The sequence below is a fragment of the Entelurus aequoreus genome, linkage group LG10 (assembly GCF_033978785.1).
Source record: "Entelurus aequoreus isolate RoL-2023_Sb linkage group LG10, RoL_Eaeq_v1.1, whole genome shotgun sequence".
Classification (NCBI taxonomy): Eukaryota; Metazoa; Chordata; class Actinopteri; order Syngnathiformes; family Syngnathidae; genus Entelurus; species Entelurus aequoreus.
In genome coordinates, this window is record NC_084740.1 from 54,657,566 (window position 1) to 54,683,027 (window position 25,462).

A 25,462-nucleotide genomic window follows, 5' to 3' on the forward strand; every position below is an offset into this window, starting at 1 on the left:
AAAATGTGTAGCTCATCCTCATTATGTTCAGGCTCAAAAATATAAGGTTCTGGATCATCATTTGCTCCAAAGTAGTCTTTGTTGTCTCTCATGAGTAGTAGTCCGTCCATCCATTTTCTACCGCTTGTCCCTTTCGGGGTCGCGGGGGCTGCTGGAGCCTAACTCAGCTGCATTCGGGTGTTGTTGGTATTGTTCAAAGGCAATACCGAACGTTGTGATGCGTCTGTGACATTAATGCTCTGCCGTACGCTTCATTAAAATTGTTGACGGAGGTTTTTGGATGTTTTTTAGTGCGCTTTATAGGCGGAATACATCACATTTTATTAGCTGACTCTTGCTAGTGTTTAGTTGCGAGTAAGAATACATAAAAAAACATATGTGTGCTTGTGAATGATGGACAAATTCCCCAAAAAAGTGCAGTTCCTCTTTTAGAGTCTCATTTTAGAGTATTTTTCAGCAAATTTAAATAAGTCTCAGAGTGAGTCTTGATGATGGAATTTAGAACAAAAAGAAACACGACATTTTGTGCGTCTGTAGTCTTAATGCTAACGAGCTATGTTTGTTTACGACAAAGTACATGCCTAAGTTGACTTTATTCCCTTTTTCATCCCATCAGTCGGCATTCCAGCGAGAGCAGACACTATACAGTAAGTGATTGTTTTATTATGTTTGTAGTTTGTGTTTCATGTGCAGCACTTAGCAACACTGCTACTTGCTAGATCTGCTTACCACTTAGCTTCTAAAATGTGTAGCTCATCCTCATTATGTTCAGGCTCAAAAATATAAGGTTCTGGATAATCATTTGCTCCAAAGTAGTCTTTGTTGTCTCTCATGAGTAGTAGTCCGTCCATCCATTTTCTACCGCTTGTCCCTTTCGGGGTCGCGGGGGCTGCTGGAGCCTAACTCAGCTGCATTCGGGTGTTGTTGGTATTGTTCAAAGGCAATACCGAACGTTGTGATGCGTCTGTGACATTAATGCTCTGCCGTACGCTTCATTAAAATTGTTGACGGAGGTTTTTGGATGTTTTTTAGTGCGCTTTATAGGCGGAATACATCACATTTTATTAGCTGACTCTTGCTAGTGTTTAGTTGCGAGTAAGAATACATAAAAAAACATATGTGTGCTTGTGAATGATGGACAAATTCCCCAAAAAAGTGCAGTTCCTCTTTTAGAGTCTCATTTTAGAGTATTTTTCAGCAAATTTAAATAAGTCTCAGAGTGAGTCTTGATGATGGAATTTAGAACAAAAAGAAACACGACATTTTGTGCGTCTGTAGTCTTAATGCTAACGAGCTATGTTTGTTTACGACAAAGTACATGCCTAAGTTGACTTTATTCCCTTTTTCATCCCATCAGTCGGCATTCCAGCGAGAGCAGACACTATACAGTAAGTGATTGTTTTATTATGTTTGTAGTTTGTGTTTCATGTGCAGCACTTAGCAACACTGCTACTTGCTAGATCTGCTTACCACTTAGCTTCTAAAATGTGTAGCTCATCCTCATTATATTCAGGCTCAAAAATATAAGGTTCTGGATCATCATTTGTTCCAAAGTAGTCTTTGTTGTCTCTCATGAGTAGTAGTCCGTCCATCCATTTTCTACCGCTTGTCCCTTTCGGGGTCGCGGGGGCTGCTGGAGCCTAACTCAGCTGCATGCGGGTGTTGTTGGTATTGTTCAAAGGCAATACCGAACGTTGTGATGCGTTTGTGACATTAATGCTCTGCCGTACGCTTCATTAAAATTGTTGACGGAGGTTTTTGGATGTTTTTTAGTGCGCTTTATAGGCGGAATACATCACATTTTATTAGCTGACTCATACTAGTGTTTAGTTGCGAGTAAGAATACATAAAAAAAACATACGTGTGCTTGTGAATGATAGACAAAATTCCCCAAAAAAGTGCAGTTCCTCTTTTAGAGTCCCATTTTAGAGTATTTTTCAGCAATTTTAAATAAGTCTCAGAGTGAGTCTTGATGATGGAATTTAGAACAAAAAAAACACGACATTTTGTGCGTCTGTAGTCTTAATGCTAACGAGCTATTTTTGTTTACGACAAAGTACATGCCTAAGTTGACTTTATTCCCTTTTTCATCCCATCAGTCGGCATTCCAGTGAGAGCAGACACTATACAGTAAGTGATTGTTTTATTATGTTTGTAGTTTGTGTTTCATGTGCAGCACTTAGCAACACTGCTACTTGCTAGATCTGCTTACCACTTAGCTTCTAAAATGTGTAGCTCATCCTCATTATATTCAGGCTCAAAAATATAAGGTTCTGGATCATCACTTGTTCCAAAGTAGTCTTCGTTGTCTCTCATGAGTAGTAGTCCGTCCATCCATTTTCTACCGCTTGTCCCTTTCGGGGTCGCGGGGGCTGCTGGAGCCTAACTCAGCTGCATTCGGGTGTTGTTGGTATTGTTCAAAGGCAATACCGAACGTTGTGATGCGTCTGGGACATTAATGCTCTGCCGTACGCTTCATTAAAATGGTTGACGGAGGTTTTTGGATGTTTTTTAGTGCGCTTTATAGGCGGAATACATCAAATTTTATTAGCTGACTCTTGCTAGTGTTTAGTTGCGAGTAAGAATACATTCAATAACGTACGTGTGCTTGTAATAATAGACAAATTTCCCCAAAAAAGTGCAGTTCCTCTTTTAGAGTCCCATTTTAGAGTATTTTTCAGCAATTTTAAATAAGTCTCAGAGTGAGTCTTGATGATGGAATTTAAAACGAAAGGGAACACAACGTTTTGTACGCCTGTAGTCTTAATGCTAACGAGCTATGTTTGTTTACGACAAAGTACATGCCTAAGTTGACTTTATTCGCTTTTTTTACACATACACTGTAACTCTGCACTTGTCCAATGTAATGGACGTCATATTTCACATTCAACAACATAACATTAAGGAGAGGATATAAACGTTAGCAACACTAGCATAGCTTAAGCTAGCATAGCTTAAGCTAGCTACGTGCTAACATCATGCTAAATTTGCATATTTGCTGAAGAAACACAAAATAATCAAATTTTACAGTTTTGGTGTCTGTTGCCCACTGACATGTGGGCAACAGATGTTGGCTTAACTGGTTGGAATTTGGGGGTTAAATCACCAAAAATTATTCCCGGGCGCGGCCACCGCTGATGCTCACTGCTCCCCTCACCTCCCAGGGGGTGATCAAGGGGATGGGTCAAATGCAGAGGACACATTTCGCAACACCTAGTGTGTGTGTGTGACAGTCATTGGTACTTTAACTTTAACTTACTGTGGCTTTTGTTTTAAGATGTGTAGCGAAGCCTTCTTTTCAAGGGGGGAAAGATGATTTTTTTCCCCTCTCATGAAGCAACACGATTGAGGTACATTATATGACATTATCAGTAGGGATGTCTGATAATCGGCCGATAAATGCTTTAAAAATGTAATATCGGAAATTATCGGTATCGGTTTCAAAATTATCGGTATTGGTTTCTAAAAGTAAACTGTATGACTTTTTAAAAGGCCGCTGTGTACACGGACGTAGGGAGAAGTACAGAGCGCCAATAAACCTTAAAGGCACTGCCTTTGCGTGCCAGCCCAATCACATAATATCTACGGCTTTTCACACACACACGTGAATGCAAGGCATACTTGGTCAACAGCCATACAGGTCACACTGAGGGTTGCCGTATAAACAACTTTAACTCTGTTACAAATATGCGCCACACTGTGAACCCACACCAAACAAGAATGACAAACACATTTCGGGAGAACATCCGCACCGTAACACAACATAAACACAACAGAACAAATACCCAGAACCCCTTGCAGCACTAACTCTTCCGGGACGCTACAATATACACCCCCCGCTACCACCAAACCCCCCCTTTGTGAAAGTCAAAGTATAGTATTTCCCATAGTTGTAGTGGGTATCAGGATTATCTCAGGGAGAGCATGTCCCAAATTCCAAGCTGCTGTTTTGAGGCATGTTAAAAAAATAATGCACTTTGTGGCTTCAATAATAAATATGGCAGTGCCATGTTGGCATTTTTTTCCATAACTTGAGTTGATTTATTTTGGAAAACCTTGTTACATTGTTTAATGCATCCAGCGGGGCATCACAACAAAATTAGGCATAATAATGTGTTCATTCCACGACTTTATATATTGGTATAGGTTGATATCGGTATCAGTAATTAAGAGTTGGACAATATCGGAATATCGGATATCGGCAAAAAAGCCATTATCGGACATCTTTACGTATCAGATTATTATTCTGAGTGGAGTTTGTGTCCCAGGACTACTTGGCTGTGGCAGATCGACTGAACGATGAACTTCATGAATGATTGGCCGACTTTCTTGGAAGGTTTTTAACTCCAGTGCAGACAAGTGCACCAGGACCTTCATCCAGGTCCGGTGACCACAGATGAAGTGCTGGCTGTCCAGAGTCGGGACCCGGGGTGGACCGCTTGTCTGTGCATCAGTTGGGGACATCTCTGTGCTGCTGACCTGTCTCCGCTCGGGATGATCTCCTGCTGGCCCCACTATGGACTGGACTTTCACTATTATGTTAGATCCACTATGGACTGGACTCTCACACTATTATGTTAGATCCACTATGGACTGGACTTTCACTATTATGTTAGATCCACTATGGACTGGACTCTCACACTATTATGTTAGATCCACTATGGACTGGACTTTCACCATTATGTTGGATCCACGATGGACTGGACTTTCACACTATTATGTTAGATCCACTATGGACTGGACTCTCACACTATTATGTTAGATCCACTATGGACTGGACTTTCACTATTATGTTAGATCCACTATGGACTGGACTCTCACACTATTATGTTAGATCCACTATGGACTGGACTTTCACTATTATGTTGGATCCACTATGGACTGGACTTTCACTATTATGTTAGATCCACTATGGACTGGACTCTCACACTATTATGTTAGATCCACTATGGACTGGACTTTCACTATTATGTTAGATCCACTATGGACTGGACTCTCACACTATTATGTTAGATCCACTATGGACTGGACTCTCACTATTATGTTAGATCCACTATGGACTGGACTTTCACTATTATGTTAGATCCACTATGGACTGGACTCTCACACTATTATGTTAGATCCACTATGGACTGGACTCTCACACTATTATGTTAGATCCACTATGGACTGGACTTTCACTATTATGTTGGATCCACTATGGACTGGAGTTTCACTATTATGTTAGATACACTATGGACTGGACTCTCACACTATTATGTTAGATCCACTATGGACTGGACTTTCACTATTATGTTAGATCCACTATGGACTGGACATTCACTATTATGTTAGATCCACTATGGACTGGACTCTCACACTATTATGTTAGATCCACTATGGACTGGACTCTCACACTATTATGTTAGATCCACTATGGACTGGACTTTCACTATTATGTTAGATCCACTATGGACAGGACTCTCACACTATTATGTTAGATCCACTATGGACTGGACTTTCACTATTATGTTGGATCCACTATGGACTGGACTTTCACTATTATGTTAGATCCACTATGGACTGGACTCTCACACTATTATGTTAGATCCACTATGGACTGGACTTTCACTATTATGTTAGATCCACTATGGACTGGACTCTCACACTATTATGTTAGATCCACTATGGACTGGACTTTCACTATTATGTTAGATCCACTATGGACTGGACTTTCACTATTATGTTGGATCCACTATGGACTGGACTTTCACTATTATGTTAGATCCACTATGGACTGGACTCTCACACTATTATGTTAGATCCACTATGGACTGGACTCTCACTATTATGTTAGATCCACTATGGACTGGACTCTCACTATTATGTTAGATCCACTATGGACTGGACTTTCACTATTATGTTAGATCCACTATGGACTGGACTCTCACTATTATGTTAGATCCACTATGGACTGGACTCTCACACTATTATGTTAGATCCACTATGGACTGGACTCTCACTATTATGTTAGATCCACTATGGACTGGACTCTCACACTATTATGTTAGATCCACTATGGACTGGACTTTCACCATTATGTTGGATCCACTATGGACTGGACTTTCACTATTATGTTAGATCCACTATGGACTGGACTTTCACTATTATGTTAGATCCACTATGGACTGGACTCTCACACTATTATGTTAGATCCACTATGGACTGGACTTTCACTATTATGTTGGATCCACTATGGACTGGACTTTCACTATTATGTTAGATCCACTATGGACTGGACTCTCACACTATTATGTTAGATCCACTATGGACTGGACTTTCACTATTATGTTAGATCCACTATGGACTGGACTTTCACTATTATGTTGGATCCACTATGGACTGGACTTTCACTATTATGTTAGATCCACTATGGACTGGACTCTCACACTATTATGTTAGATCCACTATGGACTGGACTCTCACTATTATGTTAGATCCACTATGGACTGGACTTTCACTATTATGTTAGATCCACTATGGACTGGACTCTCACACTATTATGTTAGATCCACTATGGACTGGACTCTCACACTATTATGTTAGATCCACTATGGACTGGACTTTCACTATTATGTTGGATCCACTATGGACTGGACTTTCACTATTATGTTAGATCCACTATGGACTGGACTCTCACACTATTATGTTAGATCCACTATGGACTGGACTTTCACTATTATGTTAGATCCACTATGGACTGGACTCTCACACTATTATGTTAGATCCACTATGGACTGGACTTTCACTATTATGTTGGATCCACTATGGACTGGACATTCACTATTATGTTAGATCCACTATGGACTGGACTCCCACACTATTATGTTAGATCCACTATCGACTGGAGTTTCACTATTATGTTAGATCCACTATGGACTGGACTCTCACACTATTATGTTAGATCCACTATGGACTGGACTCTCACACTATTATGTTAGATCCACTATGGACTGGACTTTCACTATTATGTTAGATCCACTATGGACTGGACTCTCACACTATTATGTTAGATCCACTATGGACTGGACTTTCACTATTATGTTAGATCCACTATGGACTGGACTCTCACACTATTATGTTAGATCCACTATGGACTGGACTCTCACACTATTATGTTGGATCCACTATGGACTGGACTTTCACTATTATGTTAGATCCACTATGGACTGGACTCTCACACTATTATGTTAGATCAACTATGGACTGGACTCTCACTATTATGTTAGATCCACTATGGACTGGACTTTCACTATTATGTTAGATCCACTATGGACTGGACTCCAAAATAGTTTCTCTCTCTTTGATGAAATAACATTGGAGGAATTGTTAAAATGTGTAAATGGGACAAAACAAACAACATGTTTACTTGACCCAATTCCTGGGAAACTTATCAAGGAACTGTTTGTATTATTAGGTCCATCAGTGTTAAATATTATAAACTTATCACTTTCCTCTGGCACTGTTCCCCTAGCATTCAAAAAAGCGGTTATTCATCCTCTACTCAAAAGACCTAACCTCGATCCTGATCTCCTGGTAAACTACCGGCCGGTGTCCCACCTTCCGTTTATCTCGAAAATCCTCGAACAAATTGTTGCACAGCAGCTAAATGAACACTTAGTGACTAACAATCTCTGTGAACCTTTTCAATCCGGTTTCAGGGCAAATCACTCTACGGAGACAGCCCTCGCAAAAATGACTAATGATCTATTGCTAACGATGGATTCTGATGCGTCATCTATGTTGCTGCTTCTTGATCTTAGCGCCGCTTTCGATACTGTTGATCATAATATTTTATTAGAGCGTATCAAAACGCGTATTGGGATGACAGACTTAGCCTTGTCTTGGTTTAACTCTTATCTTACTGACAGGATGCAGTGTGTCTCCCATAACAATGTGACCTCGGACTATGTCAAGGTAACGTGCGGAGTTCCCCAGGGTTCGGTTCTTGGCCCTGCACTCTTTAGTATTTACATGCTGCCGCTAGGTGACATCATACGCAAGTACGGTGTTAGCTTTCACTGTTATGCGGATGACACCCAACTCTACATGCCCCTAAAGCTGACCAACACGCCGGATTGTAGTCAGCTGGAGGCGTGTCTTAATGAAATTAAACAATGGATGTCCGCTAACTTTTTGCAACTCAACGCTAAGAAAACGGAAATGCTGATTATCGGTCCTGCTCAACACCGACATCTATTTAATAATACCACCTTAACATTTGACAACCAAACAATTAAACAAGGCGACTCGGTAAAGAATCTGGGTATTATCTTCGACCCAACTCTCTCGTTTGAGTCACACATTAAGAGTGTTACTAAAACGGCCTTCTTTCATCTCCGTAATATCGCTAAAATTCGTCCCATTTTGTCCACAAGCGATGCTGAGATCATTATTCATGCGTTCGTTACATCTCGTCTCGATTACTGTAACGTTTTATTTTCTGGCCTCCCTATGTCTAGCATTAAAAGATTACAGATGGTACAAAATGCGGCTGCTAGACTTTTGACAAAAACAAGAAAGTTTGATCATATTACGCCTATACTGGCTCACTTGCACTGGCTTCCTGTGCACCTAAGATGCGACTTTAAGGTTTTACTCTCGATGGTTCCTGCTGGCCCCACTATGGACTGGACTTTCGCTGATGTGTTGGACTTTCACAATATTATGTCAGACCCACTCGACATTCATTGCTTTTCGGGGGGGGGGGGGGGGGGGGGGTTACCCACATATGCGGTCCTCTCCAAGGTTTCTCATAGTCATTCACATTGACGTCCCACTGGGGTGAGTTTTCCTTGCCCGTATGTGGGCTCTGTACCGAGGATGTCGTTGTGGCTTGTACAGCCCTTTGAGACACTTGTGATTTAGGGCTATATAAATAAACATTGATTGATTGATTGATTGACTCTCACACTATTATGTTGGATCCACTATGGACTGGACTTTCACTATTATGTTAGATCCACTATGGACTGGACTCTCACACTATTATGTTAGATCCACTATGGACTGGACTCTCACTATTATGTTAGATCCACTATGGACTGGACTTTCACTATTATGTTAGATCCACTATGGACTGGACTCTCACACTATTATGTTAGATCCACTATGGACTGGACTTTCACTATTATGTTAGATCCACTATGGACTGGACTCTCACACTATTATGTTAGATCCACTATGGACTGGACTCTCACACTATTATGTTAGATCCACTATGGACTGGACTTTCACTATTATGTTAGATCCACTATGGACTGGACTTTCACTATTATGTTAGATCCACTATGGACTGGACTCTCACACTATTATGTTAGATCCACTATGGACTGGACTTTCACACTATTATGTTAGATCCACTATGGACTGGACTCTCACACTATTATGTTAGATCCACTATGGACTGGACTCTCACACTATTATGTTATATCCACTATGGACTGGACTTTCACTATTATGTTGGATCCACTATGGACTGGACTTTCACTATTATGTTAGATCCACTATGGACTGGACTCTCACACTATTATGTTAGATCCACTATGGACTGGACTTTCACTATTATGTTAGATCCACTATGGACTGGACTCTCACTATTATGTTAGATCCACTATGGACTGGACTCTCACACTATTATGTTAGATCCACTATGGACTGGACTCTCACACTATTATGTTATATCCACTATGGACTGGACTTTCACTATTATGTTGGATCCACTATGGACTGGACTTTCACTATTATGTTAGATCCACTATGGACTGGACTCTCACACTATTATGTTAGATCCACTATGGACTGGACTTTCACTATTATGTTAGATCCATTATGGACTGGACTCTCACTATTATGTTAGATCCACTATGGACTGGACTCTCACACTATTATGTTAGATCCACTATGGACTGGACTCTCACACTATTATGTTAGATCCACTATGGACTGGACTTTCACTATTATGTTGGATCCACTATGGACTGGACTTTCACTATTATGTTAGATCCACTATGGACTGGACTCTCACACTATTATGTTAGATCCACTATGGACTGGACTCTCACTATTATGTTAGATCCACTATGGACTGGACTCTCACTATTATGTTAGATCCACTATGGACTGGACTTTCACTATTATGTTAGATCCACTATGGACTGGACTCTCACTATTATGTTAGATCCACTATGGACTGGACTCTCACACTATTATGTTAGATCCACTATGGACTGGACTCTCACACTATTATGTTATATCCACTATGGACTGGACTTTCACTATTATGTTGGATCCACTATGGACTGGACTTTCACTATTATGTTAGATCCACTATGGACTGGACTCTCACACTATTATGTTAGATCCACTATGGACTGGACTTTCACTATTATGTTAGATCCATTATGGACTGGACTCTCACTATTATGTTAGATCCACTATGGACTGGACTCTCACACTATTATGTTAGATCCACTATGGACTGGACTCTCACACTATTATGTTAGATCCACTATGGACTGGACTTTCACTATTATGTTGGATCCACTATGGACTGGACTTTCACTATTATGTTAGATCCACTATGGACTGGACTCTCACACTATTATGTTAGATCCACTATGGACTGGACTCTCACTATTATGTTAGATCCACTATGGACTGGACTCTCACTATTATGTTAGATCCACTATGGACTGGACTTTCACTATTATGTTAGATCCACTATGGACTGGACTCTCACTATTATGTTAGATCCACTATGGACTGGACTCTCACACTATTATGTTAGATCCACTATGGACTGGACTCTCACTATTATGTTAGATCCACTATGGACTGGACTCTCACACTATTATGTTAGATCCACTATGGACTGGACTTTCACCATTATGTTGGATCCACTATGGACTGGACTTTCACTATTATGTTAGATCCACTATGGACTGGACTTTCACTATTATGTTAGATCCACTATGGACTGGACTCTCACACTATTATGTTAGATCCACTATCGACTGGACTTTCACTATTATGTTGGATCCACTATGGACTGGACTTTCACTATTATGTTAGATCCACTATGGACTGGACTTTCACTATTATGTTGGATCCACTATGAACTGGACTCTCCCACTATTATGTTAGATCCACTATGGACTGGACTCTCACTATTATGTTAGATCCACTATGGACTGAACTCTCACACTATTATGTTAGATATAGTGGATCTAACATAATAGTGTCCACTATGGACTGAACTCTCACACTATTATGTTAGATATAGTGGATCTAACATAATAGTGTGAGAGTCCAGTCCATAGTGGATCTAACATAATAGTGTGAGAGTCCAGTCCATAGTGGATCCAACATAATAGTGAAAGTCCAGTCCATAGTGGATCTAACATAATAGTGAAAGTCCAGTCGATAGTGGATCTAACATAATAGTGTGAGAGTCCAGTCCATAGTGGATCAAACATAATAGTGGGAGAGTCCAGTTCATAGTGGATCTAATATAATAGTGTGAGAGTCCAGTTCATAGTGGATCTAATATAATAGTGTGAGAGTCCAGTCCATAGTGGATCTAACATAATAGTGAGAGTCCAGTCCATAGTGGATCTAACATAATAGTGAGAGTCCAGTCCATAGTGGATCTAACATAATAGTGAGAGTCCAGTCCATAGTGGGGCCAGCAGGAGACCATCCCGAGCGGAGATGGGTCAGCAGTGCAGAGATGTCCCCAACCGCTGCACAGGCGAGCGGTCCACCCCGGGTCCTGACTCTGGACTCTACTTCTTATTACGTGTCAACATCATGCCATCATAGTGCAGATCATCTTTTCATCGGCCACTTTATTGAAAGGCAAAGTATTCAGCAGGCTGGCTAATATTTAACGACTGTACACGAGGTCATCAATGTCAACACACTGTAAATATTTACTGTTGTATCAGTTCAGGTTCAGCGTTTTTCCTGAATTACATTGAAATATTTAGTGCTTTAAACAGATTTGCCGGGCTACATTGATCAATAACTGGTTTAAACAAAATTGAGGTGTGAAGTGAATTATATTATATATATTACATTTTAAGCAGTGTGGGTGGCACTGGGAGCAGGCGGGTCAAGGGTCTTGCCCAAGGACACAATGGCAGTGACTAGGATGGCGGAAGCGGGGATCGAACCTGGAACCCTCAAGTTGATGGCACGGCCGCTCTACCAACCGAGCTATAGGGTCCATATTGCAATAATGGCTGCCACGTGCAACAGTGAGTATGTCATGATCCCTGGCCCGGATCATGTTTTGGTTATGTTCTGTTAGTTTTGGACTCCCTTAGTTCCTGTTTTGTGCACTCCTGGGTTTATTTTGGTCACCATGGGGATTACTTGGGTTCACCTGCCTCTGGTTAGTGGTCCCACGCTCAGCTGCTGTCAACCACTAATCAGAGAGCTATTTTATTCACCTTGCTCGCCACGCTCAGTCTGGCGTCAGTGTTTGCTTCATGCCTTGTCTACGTAACATCTGTTTGCTACGTGCACCTGTTACGTGAGTTTTGCTACTCGGCAGAGTAACCGTGTAATACGCTTCCATATCAGTAGGTGGCAGCCGGTAGCTAATTGCTTTGTAGATGTCGGGAACGCGTCGTGGTGATGGTTTGTCGTGATCATAATATGCAGACGACAGCGGGAGGCAGGGTGCAGGTAAAAAGGTGTCTAATGCTTAAACCAAAAATAAACAAAAGGTGAGTGCCCCTAAGAAAAGGCATTGAAAGTTAGGGAAGGCTTTGCAGAACGAAACTAAAACTGAACTGGCTACAAAGTAAACAAAAACAGAATGCTGGACGACAGCAAAGACTTACTGTGGAGCAGAAACGGCGTCCACAAAGTACAAACCCCGTTTCCATATGAGTTGGGAAATTGTGTTAGATGTAAATATAAACGGAATACAATGATTTGCAAATCATTTTCAACCCATATTCAGTTGAATATGCTACAAAGACAACATATTTGATGTTCAAACTGATAAACATTTTTTTGTTGTTGCAAATAATCATTAACTTTAGAATTTGATGCCAGCAACACGTGACAAAGAAGTTGGGAAAGGTGGCAGTAAATACTGATAAAGTTGAGGAATGCTCATCAAACACTTATTTGGAACATCCCACAGGTGAACAGGCTAATTGGGAACAGGTGGGTGCCATGATTGGCTATAAAAGTAGATTCCATGAAATGCTCAGTCATTCACAAACAAGGATGGGGCGAGGGTCACCACATTGTCAACAAATGCCTGAGCAAATTGTTGAACAGTTTAAGAAAAACCTTTCTCAACCAGCTATTGCAAGGAAATTAGGGATTTCACCATCTACGCTCCGTAGTATCATCAAAGGGTTCAGAGAATCTGGAGAAATCACTGCACGTAAGCAGCTAAGCCCGTGACCTTCCATCCCTCAGGCTGTACTGCATCAACAAGCCACATCAGTGTGTAAAGGATATCACCACATTGGCTCAGGAACACTTCAGAAACCCACTGTCAGTAACTACAGTTGGTCGCTACATCTGTAAGTGCAAGTTAAAACTCTCCTATGCAAGGCGAAAACCGTTTATCAACAACACCCAGAAACGGCGTCGGCTTCGCTGGGCCTGAGCTCATCTAAGATGGACTGATACAAAGTGGAAAAGTGTTCTGTGGTCTGACGAGTCCACATTTCAAATTGTTTTTGGAAACTGTGGACGTCGTGTCCTCCGGACCAAAGAGGAAAAGAACCATCCGGATTGTTATAGGCGCAAAGTGTAAAAGGCAGCATGTGTGATGGTATGGGGGTGTATTAGTGCCCAAGACATGGGTAACTTACACATCTGTGAAGGCGCCATTAATGCTGAAAGGTACATACAGCTTTTGGAGCAACATATGTTGCCATCCAAGCAACGTTACCATGGACGCCCCTGCTTATTTCAGCAAGACAATGCCAAGCCACGTGTTACATCAACGTGGCTTCATAGTAAAAGAGTGCGGGTACTAGACTGGCCTGCCTGTAGTCCAGACCTGTCTCCCATTGAAAATGTGTGGCGCATTATGAAGCCTAAAATAGCACAAGGGAGACCCCCGGACTGTTGAACAACTTAAGCTGTACATCAAGCAAGAATGGGAAAGAATTCCACCCGAGAAGCTTCAAAAATGTTCCCAAACCTTTACTGAGTGTTGTTAAAAGGAAAGGCCATGTAACACAGTGGTGAACATGCCCTTTCCCAACTACATTGGCACGTGTTGCAGCCATGGAATTCTAAGTTAATTGTTATTTGCAAAAAAAAAAAAAAAGTTTATGAGTTTGAACATCAAATATGTTGTCTTTGTAGTGCATTCAACTGAATATGGGTTGAAAAGGATTTGCAAATCATTGTATTGCGTTTATATTTACATCTAACACAATTTCCCAACTCATATGGAAACGGGGTTTGTACATCCGAACATGACATGACAATCAACAATGTCCCCACAAAGAAGGATAAAAACAACTGAAATATTCTTGATTGCTAAAACAAAGTAGATGCGGGGAATATCGCTCAAAGGAAGACATGAAACTGCTACAGGAAAATACCAACAAAACAGGAAAAGCCACCAAAATAGGAGCGCAAGACAAGAAGTAAAACACTACACACAGGAAAACAGCAAAAAAGTCCAAATAAGTCAGGGTGTGATGTGACAGGTGGTGACAGTACACCTACTTTGAGACAAGAGCTATAGTGATGCATGCTTGGTTATGCTTTAAAGTCATATCCAACAATTGCGACAAGGACTTTTTATTGTCTACCGAGTTTCATTTTTTAATGATTTCTGCTGGTGGTGTGCCTCCGCATTTTTTCAATGAAAGAAATGCGCCTCGGCTCAAAAAAGGTTGAAAAACACTGACGTGGCAGACCGCTCTGAATGACCACGCCAGATGGTGTGGAATTATGTGGCATGCCAGGTTAAAATTGCGGGACGGGCCACGTTAAAATTAAGTAGCGGTCCAAAATAAAATGATACCTTTGAGCCATAAAGTCCAATATTATACTGTATGCCTTTTGGAACTGACTACTCATACAAAAAAAAAAAGATGTGTTTATGTACAGAAAAATGTGATATTGGTGACAAAGTAAATATTGGACATGCTTTTTAAACATCATAGTTAGGTGCTTTAAATCACTGGTGTCAAACTTAAGGCCTGGGGGCCAAATCTGGCCCGCCACATTATTATATGTGGCCTGCGAAAGCCTGGAAATAATATACGTTAATAAAATGCTTTTATATTAATTTCCCTTTTGACATTAAAACTCATGTATTGCATGCAATTGCATATCTTTTAAAATTCAATAGTATCAAAATGAAAATATTATATTATCATGTATTCCAAAAATATTTTTTGTTAAAATAAACATAAATACTGTACTTAAATATCTGCAATACATATGATTTAAAAAAAAAAATCAATCAAATTGTAGACTGCAAAATTGACAATAGATTTTATGAGTTTTTTACCGTAAAATCAACTTTGGTACCGTTTTATTCTATATACAATAAGACACTAAAAAAAATGTTTTACAGCTAAAAACAGTGGTATCGTTTTTCCATTTCATTCCATTTATTCCATTTTTTTATATGCTGTAAAATACCCACTGGTTTTACTGTAAAATTCTGGTGACTGAGCTGCCAATTTTTAAAATAAATGTTAAGATTTTTTTTTGCAGCTTATTAAACAATATATATTGTTAATGCAGGGGTGTCCAAACTTTTTCCACTGAGGGCCGCATTCTGAAAAATCAAAGCAAGCGGGGGCCATTTTGATATTTATTTTAAAAACCAATACAATATATGTATAAAAAATATACATTTAGGCCTCCACTCAGGCTTGATTCCGGGGACCCCAAAGGTTTTTGGTCAAAAAAATATTAAAAATGTGGCATTATTCAGTATTATTATATTTATTATTATTCAAGTTTTAAATCTCTAGATCAACATTAGGTCTATCTGTCAATATAACACTTTTAAAGATTTAAGTTGTATGCTCTTTTTGTCAAGGAAAACCCTGTTTTTTTATGGAAAAAATACAAAATATGCAATATTTTAACACAATAACATTTTTAAGTGGAATATTTGAGATTATATAATAATTGGAGCCTTAAAAAGGTCAATAACTCATAACAACATTGATTTTAATTCATTATTATTTTTTGAGCAATGACACTTAAAAACAAATCACACTAAAATTATTGGGGATCCAAATAATTACAGTGTTAAAAAATGAATTCAATTTTTTTTTTACTGTTTACTTTTAACACAATAATCTCGAGATCAACTTCAGATCTATCCGTCAAGTATACGTTTTATTGTTGTTTATGTTTTTCGTTTGTTCGTTTTAGGCCCTTCTTTATAAAAAAAAATCTCAGTTTTTTATATCCACTGTGGCAGCTTTGTGTTATTAGAGCAGGGGTCACCAACGCGGTGCCCGCGGGCACCAGGTAGCCCGTAAGGACCAGATGAGTAGCCCGCTGGCCTGTTCTAAAAATAGCTCAAATAGCAGCACTTACCAGTGAGCTGCCTCTATTTTTAAAATTGTATTTATTTACTAGCAAGCTGGTCTCGCTTTGCTCGACATTTTTAATTCTAAGAGAGACAAAACTCAAATAGAATTTGAAAATCCAAGAAAATATTTTAAAGACTTGGTCTTCACTTAAGTTAAGTTAAGTTAAAGTACTAATGACTGTCACACACACACTAGGTGTGGTGAAATTTGTCCTCTGCATTTGACCCATCCCCTTGTTCACCCCCTGGGAGGTGAGGGGAGCAGTGGGCAGCAGCGGTGCCACGCCCGGGAATCATTTTTGGTGATTTAACCCCCAATTCCAACCCTTGATGCTGAGTGCCAAGCAGGGAGGTGATGGGTTCCATTTTTATAGTCTTTGGTATGACTCGGCCGGGGTTTGAACTCACGACCTACCGATCTCAGGGCGGACACTCTAACCACTAGGCCACTGAGTAGGTTAAATAAATAAATTCATTAATTTTTTTACTTTGCTTCTTATAACTTTCAGACAGACAGTTTTAGAGAAAAAATACAACCTTAAAAATGATTTTAGGATTTTTAAACACATATACCTTTTTACCTTTTAAATTCTTTCCTCTTCTTTCCTGACAATTTAAATCAATGTTCAAGTAAATGTATTTTTTTTATTGTAAAGAATAATAAATACGTTTTAATTTAATTCTTCATTTTAGCTTCTGTTTTTTCGACAATTTGTTATATATTCTAACAAAGTGTAGATTGGATTTTAACCTATTTCAAACATGTCATCAAAATTCTAAAATTAATCTTAATCAGGAAAAATTACTAATGATGTTCCATAAATGATTTTTTAAATTTTTTCAAAAAGATTCGAATTAGCAAGTTTTTCTCTTCTTTTTTTCGGTTGAATTTTGAATTTTAAAGAGTCGAAATTGAAGATAAACTATGTTTCAAAATTTAATAGTCATTTTTTTCGTGTTTTCTCCTCTTTTAAACCGTTCAATTAAGTTTAAATATCATTAACTATTAATAATAACATAGAGTTAAAGGTAAATTGAGCAAATTGGCTATTTCTGGCAATTTATTTAAGTGTGTATCAAACTGGTAGCCCTTCGCATTAATCAGTACCCAAGAGGTAGCTCTTGGTTTTGAAAAGGTTGGTGACCCCTGTATTAGAGTATACATTGCGACATTTTCTTGTTACATTTCACCTGTTTGCTCTTTTATACCACTTATCATGTTTTTAATTGTTTTCAATCGTATTTTTAAAATGTGCCGTGGGGCCGCTTAAAAAACGACCTGCGGGCCACAAATGGCCCCCGGGCCGCACTTTGGACACCCCTGTGTTAATGTATTATATATATATATATATATACATGTATGTTATTCATTGTTAAAATCGGCCCTCTGAGGGCAACCATAACTGCGATGTGGCCCTCAATGAAAACGTGTTTGACACCCCTTCTTTAAATGATGAGCAGATCTTTCTACACCACTTAAGTGACCAAAGTCAAGCATCCATTTGAGCTGTTTTACTGCTCAACTTCATCATCACAGTTCCACCACGCTCCAAAATAAAACAAGTATAATAATAAGTTGAATTTATATCATCAGATGCACATAAATAAAAAAATAAAAACGTATCCCGAATGCAGCTGAGATAGGCTACAGCACCCCCCCGCGACCCCGTAACGGACAAGTGGTAGGAAATGGACATTTGTTTGCATGGCAAAAATTCTAAAACGTCATCAAAAACATTTTACTATGAGCTTACCTTTCATGATGCTGCACCAATGCCAGGATGGAAGCGACAATGAGGGCCTGTGGTCAAGTGTCACTATGCGACCTGCATTGAGGGGCTGGCAGCCTGAAATGAGCTCTCCAAAGACCCCAACCCCCCTTTTCTCCCAGTGCTAAACCCCCCTCCACCCGTCCAGTTCAGCCCACCCCCACTCTGCCGGTTCATCCACTGCCGCAGCACACTGGAGGTCTGTGCATGTCTCAGTGTGGTGCACTGATTGCGTAACTTTTGGACATACAAACACACAAACAAAACCAGCTTGATTTAACAATACGGAGAAATCTGCAGGATTGTCTTCTTAGAAATCATTTAAAAACAATTGGGATTCACGAAAGATTCCTTAAAGTGTGCATGAATGTTTGCACCTGTGCCCGTGACCTAACCGTGGGCCAGTGGGGTGCTGTATTGTCCCCTTTTTGACACATCGGATTAAAGAGAAGTTATAATACCTAAGAGTAATAATAATAAAAATGGAGACAAAAAAACGGGGAACTGCAGAGTTAAATACGACCACATTGTTGACATGCCAGGCTTATGCCCTTATTAGGGGCATTGAAGGGTGTTTACTTATGCTAATGAGGACCCGCAAGGCCACACCCACATTTCGAGACAAGGCGGAAAAATGACCGATGCAAACGAGTCAGCAAGTTACCAACAGTCAAGAATCTTACTTTTCTTAAGGCATCCGCACACTTAAAGGAGCCATATGTAAGAATCTGGCCAGAAATGGTACTGCAATCGCGGTCAAAATTCTGTAGTCCCCTACCCCTCTCTCCCTGACTGAGGTTACGCAGCCGAATCCAGCTGGATCGACTGGGCTACGCCAAGGAACTTCAAATGGCAAGCGACGAGACCTACGCTGCAGGACTGACGTGTGGTTATTGTCAGTACTATCAGAAAACAAAGACTAAAACCAACTACAACCAACTCTAGCAATGGTTATACTGGTGGAAATAAGTAGAGCCTGCTTAGCAGCCTAATGTACGCCCAAAATGAAAGAGGAGACATTTTACCAAGGTATGCCTATAGGCTACTGTTTCAAACCTTTCAGATTGCCATATAACTTGGTAGATGTAGTCCACAATATGCAAACACCAATGAGGAATTCTTTAATCATGTGATTTGGCTGCCTAAATACCTTTCACATTGCCATGATGACTAATGTTGGAACCCATTTCCTCAGCGTATCAGCATATTGAGAAGGAAATAGGCACTGACACTACCCATACCGCATATCTTTTATTTGTACTAAATATATGTTGCCCTGTCAGTTGGATGACACATCGACATGCAGGCTAACTAGCATATATTTCCCCCGTTAGCATATATGTTGATATGTCATTGACCGAGCTAGCATGCTAACATTGGTTGCAGAAACATACTATCTTTGTTAGACAAGATCATAGACTGTATTGGACAATATAGTTGACATACCAAATGTCTATTTCCATTTATTACAAGTAATTAGAGAATGTAAATGCCTGACTTACCTATAAAGGAGGAAACTAGCAAGTTTGGCTTTAGATGAAAAAAATCTTCTCCGCCTTCAATGGTCTCCATCTTTCAATACAAATCCTGGATTTGTTCCTGGCTTTGTCATGAATAAGTTGAGAATGGTAACTTTTAGATGGACTTAAGGTCTGACATGTTTAGTAACTTTACCAGTGGCAGTAGCTAGACCAGGAGTCGGCAACCCAAAATGTTGAAAGAGCCATATTGGACCAAAAATACAAAAACAAATCTGTCTGGAGCCGCAAAAAATTAAAAGCCATATTACATACAGATAGTGTGTCATGAGATATAAATTGAATTAAGAGGACTTAAAGGAAACTAAATGACCTCAAATATACCTACTAATGAGGCATAATGATGCAATATGTACATATAGCTAGCCTAAATAGCATGTTAGCATCGGTTAGCTTGCAGTCATGCAGTGACCAAATATGTCTGATTAGCACTCCACACAAGTCAATAACATCAACAAAACTCACCTTTCATGCACAACCTTAAAAGTTTGGTGGACAAAATGAGACAGAAAAAGAAGTGGCATAAAACACGTCCTAGAAAGTCGGAGATAGTTATACATGTAAACAAACTACGGTGAGTTCAAGGACCGCCAAAATTAGTAGGACAAAACGGCTCTCGACAAATACTCGAATCAGTGAAGCATGTTTAATATAAACAGTGTGCTTTATAACAATTAGGGAGGTTTGTGTCATGTTTGTCTTCCAACAGAAAACCATTTTAAAACCCTCCCCTCATCTTTTTCCATTTTTCATACATTTTTGAAAAAGCTCCAGAGAGCCACTAGGGCGGCGCTAAAGAGCCGCATGCGGCTCTAGAGCCGCGGGTTGCTGACCCCTGAGCTAGACCAAGATGGCGGTGTGTACCTGGCAACCTGGATGTGACACACTCACGGACATTCTAATTGGTCAAACGGTGGAGGGCGGGGCATCGAAATGAAAACAATAACAAGATTTCGGGGCTGTAATACTAATTTTGTAATGAGCATATCCCGGCTGGACTACTGTTAGCAGTTATAGAGGTATTGGAAAGGAAGATGATTTATTAATGCCTTTTGATGTATCAGGGTTATTTTTAATGATGACTTGACAAAGTTATTACATATGGCTCCTTTAAGACTAAAATAGCAATGTATTTTTAGATTGAAGTCGTTATAATGACGGCATTTAAATTACACAAGTGTAGACTCCAACAAATACTTATTTTGGTCAATCATGGGATTTAACGGTCACATTTCATAGAATTTCTCAACAATTTCAAAGAGTCGTGTTTTGGAAGATTGTTGTCTAAAACATATCGTTGACGCTGAAATTTAGAGCATCCAAAAGTGCTTTTAGTACGCTTCACAGGGAACTTGTCCATTGCAGTGTTTCTGAACCGTTGCCGGGCCACGAGTGCCACCTGGTGGCACTCTCAGCTGTAGTCTGTACGGGACGCAGTGCTACTCGGTTGTAATACAATTTCCCACCACTTGTGGCAGTAATGACAATCTTGAACACACAGAAGAATTCAGGAGCCAAAGTCATAGAAAAGTTTCTTAAAGGCCTACTGAAAGCCACTACTAGCGACCACGCAGTCTGATAGTTTATATATCAATGATGAAATCTTAACATTGCAACACATGCCAATACGGCCGGGTTAACTTATAAAGTGACATTTTAAATTTCCCGCTAAACTTCCGGTTGAAAACGTCTATGTATGATGACGTATGCACGTGACGTCAATAGTTAAACGGAAGTATTCGGACACATTGTATCCAATACAAAAAGCTCTGTTTTCATCTCAAAATTCCACAGTATTCTGGACATCTGTGTTGGTGAATCTTTTGCAATTTGTTTAATGAACAATGAAGACTGCAAAGAAGAAAGTTGTAGGTGGGATCGGTGTATTAGTGGCGGACTACAGCAACACAACCAGGAGGACTTTGAGATGGATAGCAGACGCGCTAGCCGCCGACCTCACCTTGACTTCCTCCGTCTCCGGGCCGCCGACCGCATCTATGATCGTCGCTCCGTCAATCGCTGGAACGCAGGTGAGCACGGGTGTTGATGAGCAGATGAGGGCTGGCTGGCGTAAGTGGATAGCTAATGTTTTTAGCATAGCTCTGTGAGGTCCCGTTGCTAAGTTAGCTTCAATGGCGTCGTTAGCAACAGCATTGTTAAGCTTCGCCAGGCTGGAAAGCATTAACCGTGTAGTTACATGTCCATGGTTTAATAGTATTGTTGATTTTCTGTCTATCCTTCCAGTCAGGGGTTTATTTCTTTTGTTTTGTATCTGCATTTAAGCCCGATGTGCTATCACGTTAGCTCCGTAGCTAAAGTGCTTCGCCGATGTATTGTCGTGGAGATAAAAGTCACTGTGAATGTCCATTTCGCGTCCTCGGATGTAGTATCCGAGGTGGTTTAAAATACAAATCCGGGATCCACAATAGAAAAAGGAGAAAGTGTGGAATCCAATGAACCCTTGTACCTAAGTTACGGTCAGAGCGAAAAAAGATACGTCCTTCACTGCACTCTAGTCCTTCACTCTCACGTTCCTCATCCATGAATCTTTCATCCTGGCTCAAATTGTCGCTTTCTCGGTCCGAATTGCTCTCGCTGCTGGTGTAAACAATGGGGAAATGTGAGGAGCCTTTCAACCTGTGACGTCACGCTACTTCCGGTACAGGCAAGGCTTTTTTTATCAGCGACCAAAAGTTGCGAACTTTATCGTCGATGTTCTCTACTAAATCCTTTCAGCAAAAATATGGCAATATCGCGAAATGATCAAGTATGACACATAGAATGGATCTGCTATCCCCGTTTGAATAAAACAATTTCATTTCAGTAGGCCTTTAAGTGCAAAAAATATGACTAAAGTGGTGAAGCTGTATTTGAAATTGTATTGCCAGATTAGTTAAGAAACATGTTCATTATCAATTTAGTTGACTTATTTTAGCACAACATAATCGTATGTAAATTTATGTTTTGCCAGTTATTTATGAGTCCCTTCTTATGCAGTATATTTTGTTAATACTTTTTTTCTTCTTCTTTTAAGCCTAAGGTTTACGCGTTAAATAAATAATAATCACTGTGATTAACACATGCTTTTGTGGGAAGAGAAAAAAAAAAAATTCAGTCTAAGCCTGGGACCCTGTAGAGGGGGTCCAGACTGAGGCCAAGGGGAAAAAAACCTCATAGCCCTAGCACACATAAACATGTGTGTAAGAGGGAAACATCAAAGAACACAAAGGACATTAAAGACATTAAAAGAGCAGAGCTGATGCAACCAACCACTTCTACACACAGCCGCAAAAGTAAAACAACCACAACAAAAGAAACATATACACTGTGGTGGTCTCTGAGGTGTTCCACGCCATCGTCTTCAGGGGTGGGGGGACCATGACCAGAAACAGGAGCAGACCCAACAAAGCAACCAAGAGAGCCGACTCCACCCTTGGCCACCCACTAACTCTCGTCCAGTGTCCAGTCCGCATGGATGAGCGAGGATGCGTCCAAGGAGACCGAGGTGTCAGACACCTGCTCATTCAGCCAAGACACCGTGAAGCTTGTCCATCCCGGCGCTCAGTGCTAGCTCCGCAGCCCGGTCTCTTCATCCACATCTCCTCCAGTCTCTCCAAACGGACTCTGGTGTGGCAGAGACCCAGCAGCTGGTCTCTGTGGCCAAAAGGCTCCCGGGAGGCAGATCCAGAAGTCCATGAAAAAGCACCGCAGAAGTCACGAAAGTGCCATCCCTTGTCACACAGTCCCAAAGGGTCCCCAACCAAAAGGCAAAAAAATTTTTTTTTTTATATAATAACACATGAAAATAAAATACGTTTTAATATTTCTCTTTTGGTCTATGCTTTCTATGTGATTTTTGTGTGCTTCCTGTTCATTTTGATCATTTTCATGGTCAAAATCGCGGAAACTCCGTGTTTCCTGATGGAAACAACAATGCCGACGAGAAGTGAGGCAGACGCAGGTGGTGCCTCCATGGCTACAAGCAAAGCTTGTTGCCAGGGGAAAAGGCAGGCCATGAGGCAGCAAGTACCTCTGCCTCAAAGTAAGGGGCGATATATTGTCAACTTGCAGTTCAAAAGTTCATGAACTGCCAACACAGATTAACCCTTAAAGGCCTACTGAAAGCCACTACTACCGACCACGCAGTCTGATAGTTTATATATCAATGATGAAATCTTAACATTGCAACACATGCCAATACGGCCGGGTTAACTTATAAAGTGACTTTTAAAATTTCCCGGGGAACTTCCGGTTCAAAACGCCTTTGAGGATGACGTATGCGCGTGACGTAGCCAGTAGAACAGAGGTATGGCTCCCCCATTGAAGCCAATACGAAATAGCTGTTTTCATCTCATTATTCCACAGTATTCTGGACATCTGTGTTGGTGAATCTGTTGCAATTTGTTCATTGCATTATGGAGAAAGAAGCTGAGCAAGCAAAGAAGAAAGTCGGTGCGAAGCGGAGTATTTTGCGAGGGAAGTCAGCAACACAACACAGTCGGTGTTTCATTGTTTACATTCCCGAAAGATGCAGTCAAGATCGAAGAACTCGGACAACAGAGACTCTTACCAGGAGGACTTTGACTTCGTTAACAGACGCAGATGCGATACCGTAAGTACGCTTCCAAACATTTGATCGCTTGCTATAACTAGCTTGAGCTAGTAGCTAGTAGCTAGGAGCTAGCATAACAAACACTTAGGTGTTTGTTATGCGGGACTAATTTGTGGCATATTAAATACAAGCCTGGTTGTGTTGTGGCTAATAGAGTATATATATGTCTTGTGTTTATTTACTGTTGTAGTCATTCCCAGCTGAATATCAGGTCCCACCCGCACGCTTCCAAACATTTGATTGCTTGCCCGTACGTGCGTGTCATGTACGTAACTTTGGTTAAATATATAAGCTTTATGAACCTTGGGTTAGGTGAACGGTTCTTTGGGCTAAGTGAGTGTGTGTGTTGTGCAGGTGTTTGAATTGTATTGGCGGGTTATATATACGGGATCCCGTCCATATTACCCGCTCGAGCTATAACTAGCTCGAGCTAGTAGCTAGTAGCTAGGAGCTAGCATAACAAACACCTAGGTGTTTTTATGCAGGATTAATTTGTGGCATATTAAATATAAGCCTGGTTGTGTTGTGGCTAATAGAGTATATATATGTCTTGTGTTTATTTACTGTTGTAGTCATTCCCAGCTGAATATCAGGTCACCCCCGGCTCTCACAGCATCTTCCCTATCTGAATCGCTTCCACTCCACACTAGTCCTTCACTTGCACTTTCCTCATCCACAAATCTTTCTTCATCCTCGCTCAAATTAATGGGGAAATTGTCGCTTTCTCGGTCCGAATCTCTCTCACTTCATGCGGCCATCATTGTAAACAATAGGGAACTTTGCGTATATGTTCAATTGACTACGTCACGCTACTTCCGGTAGGGGCAAGCCTTTTTTTTAATCAGATACCAAAAGTTGCGATCTTTGTCGTCGTTGTTCTATACTAAATCCCAGAGGTGGGACCAAGTCATTGCTTTGCAAGTCACAAGTAAGTCTCAAGTCTTTGCCCTCA

At 40.4% G+C, this 25,462-nt stretch overlaps 1 protein-coding gene across 1 annotated transcript in view; it reads right to left on the bottom strand.

The window, feature by feature from the left end:
- The window catches only part of slc6a13 (solute carrier family 6 member 13), a 50,261-nt gene extending 31,819 nt beyond the window's left edge, over positions 1 to 18,442 (bottom strand). The window contains exon 1 of the mRNA XM_062061230.1: positions 18,346 to 18,442. Coding sequence (XP_061917214.1) covers positions 18,346 to 18,352 — 7 coding nt within the window. The 5' untranslated portion in view covers positions 18,353 to 18,442. The remainder of the gene's footprint in view (positions 1 to 18,345) is intronic.
- Between the last annotated feature and the right edge of the window lie 7,020 nt (positions 18,443 to 25,462).